The sequence below is a fragment of the Apis dorsata genome, unplaced genomic scaffold (assembly GCF_000469605.1).
Source record: "Apis dorsata unplaced genomic scaffold, Apis dorsata 1.3 scaffold_231, whole genome shotgun sequence".
NCBI lineage: Eukaryota > Metazoa > Arthropoda > Insecta > Hymenoptera > Apidae > Apis > Apis dorsata.
The window spans coordinates 1,077,977-1,080,283 of NW_006263513.1; the positions used below are offsets into that span (position 1 = coordinate 1,077,977).

The 2,307-nt window shown below is 38.8% G+C and overlaps 1 protein-coding gene across 20 annotated transcripts in view; it reads left to right on the top strand.

The window, feature by feature from the left end:
• LOC102673156 (RNA-binding protein Musashi homolog Rbp6) overlaps positions 1-2,307 on the top strand; it is a 795,620-nt gene that overhangs the window by 762,614 nt on the left and 30,699 nt on the right. The window contains exon 12 of one of the 20 annotated variants that reach the window (XM_031510498.1): positions 783-2,295. The exons of the other annotated variants lie outside the window; for them this stretch is intronic. Within the exon in view, the coding sequence (XP_031366358.1) occupies positions 783-853 (71 nt within the window). The 3' untranslated portion in view covers positions 854-2,295. Of the gene's footprint in view, positions 1-782; positions 2,296-2,307 lie in introns of those variants that run through there. 20 annotated transcript variants of the gene reach the window in all.

A 2,307-nucleotide genomic window follows, 5' to 3' on the forward strand; every position in this document is an offset into this window, starting at 1 on the left:
TTTTTCTAGTTTTATTCAATTCCACCAGTATCTTTTGCAAGAGACGTGTACCATAACAATCGACGCGGACGTGACTAGTCGATGCATGAAATTCTCGATTTTACATCTTGACCCCTTTGTTCCGGTTAAACGTTTCGTCACGTGTCGAGATGTCGAACGCGTGTACACGTCTTTACAGGGGGAAAGTATACACCTTTCCGTCGGCTAAGTACAATGAATCCGTTGTCGACGCGTTAACCATGGTACAATCCTTGCGGAAAACGATTTACCTCGCAATTGAAAAGTTTTCGCGTTTGTTCGAGGTCGAACACTTTTCCATGCGTCGATGAGTCACGATTTTTTTTCTTTTTTTTTCTTTTTTTCTCTACCGGCAATAGGGAACTATAGCGTTGGGGAAGCGTTAATCGCGAAGCTGCCATCGAGACAAGCGCGATTTTGCCTTTCGTTTGAGCCAAATATTTTTTGCAACGGGAGAAGAATTAAAAAAAAAAAAAAAAAAAAATTGCAGCCACTACCACTACACTTTCCCAACGCTGTATAACAACGAATCTCACCGGGTCTCTTAATTGCTCTGGTATCCGGTAAAAAAAACTTCGTATATATATACAAAGAAAAAAATAAAAGGGAAAAATCGAGAGAGATCGAAATCGGATAAAGAAAAGCAAAAAAAAAAAAAAAAAAAGATAGAGGAAAAAAATAAAAGAAAAATATATATGTATATATGTATACACTCCCTCTTCTCACGTGAATCTCTTGACCGGAAGTTACGAAAATGTTCACAGACGCATGGCTGGCAAACTCTGTGGTCCTTCGTCAAGCAAAGCGTCGCCTGCCTCTACCCCCATTCCATTAGGTACTGCTAAAAAAAAAAAAAAAAAAGAACGCAAGATAATAATCGAAAAGAGAAAACCGACACGCGCATCCAACACTATCATTACACATTGACAAATCTCGACACATCATTCAATCGTTATACACACGCATGCACACGAAACATTTACATACTTGTATGCAGAAACTTGCGTGAACACACGAACAATGTACACACATACACACACATACACACACGAGAATAGGCTGCGATGCGAAGGAAAGAGATTAGTTGCGAAAGTGCAGCGTTGCTTTCCCGCAAGGAAAAGAAAAAAAAGAAAAGAAAAGTTTCACGTTCGAACAGACAGGAACGAAGGAAAAAGTCCCTGCAAGAAACGAAACGAAACGAAACGAGAAAACATGTAAACACCGAACCGAGAAAGGGAAAAGAGAGAGAAATCGATGCGCTTGAGAACGGGGGCCGAGTATTTATCCCGGTTACCCGAGCATCGAGGCCCCATATACCCATCACCCCGACGTTCTCTCTTTTTTCTGCTCCTCCATTTCAAATCAACTAGTACTTACTTCTTCTTCTACTACTATTTCTTCTTCTTCTTCTTCTTCTTCTTCTTCTTCTTCTTCTTCTCTTACTGGTAATGACCGTAGGTAGTTAACGTGTAAACTCTTCTCCTATACCGTCACAATTCGAGAGGAAACCATATATAACGAGGAAACAGAAAAGAGTACAGAGATGAATCGTAATCGGTCCGAATCTAGGATGCCCAAAACCGACGAGGCTGCCGCGGATTCGTTGTCGTTCGTTATCGAATAATTCTTGCTTAAACGCTCGATATGCTTTCCCCTATTTTATTTTATGGATTAAAAGAATATCTCATTTTTCGACCTATTTTTTTCGAACGTATCTTAATAATAGTCGTAAATCGAATCTGGTCGTAAAAGTATCCGGCTGTGTTAATTTTTGACAACGAAATTTTTCACGCTGTATGATCATTTAAATTGACGGATTATCATTGTAGAATAAAATAATAAATATATTTTATGGGATATCGATTTCCAATTGTTCTCTTCTTCGCAAAATTTCTATACTCTTGGATGCTACTGGATACTTTTGTGACTAACTGTACGACGCGTCTTTTATTCGATAATTGTAATATTGATGGAAAATATTGCATTATGTTGAAAAAAAGAAGAAAAAAAAAAAAGAAAGACGTCAATGGGGATCTCGTGGCAGCCTCGTTACCCAGCCAAAAACGATAATCAAGTGTATTATCCCCCTAAGTGAAGGTAAAATCAGCGATGTAGCGCAAGAGAAAGAAAAATCAAGATCATTCTTGGCCCTTCGTTGTTGTGCATGCGTATGTGTGGGGAAGGGAATGATAAACCGAGACACCAGTCCATTCGAAGATGTTCAACGCAAGTATTTCGGGAATATAGACAATCGTGCGAGAATTAAAAAAAAAAAAAGTACAAGTCATA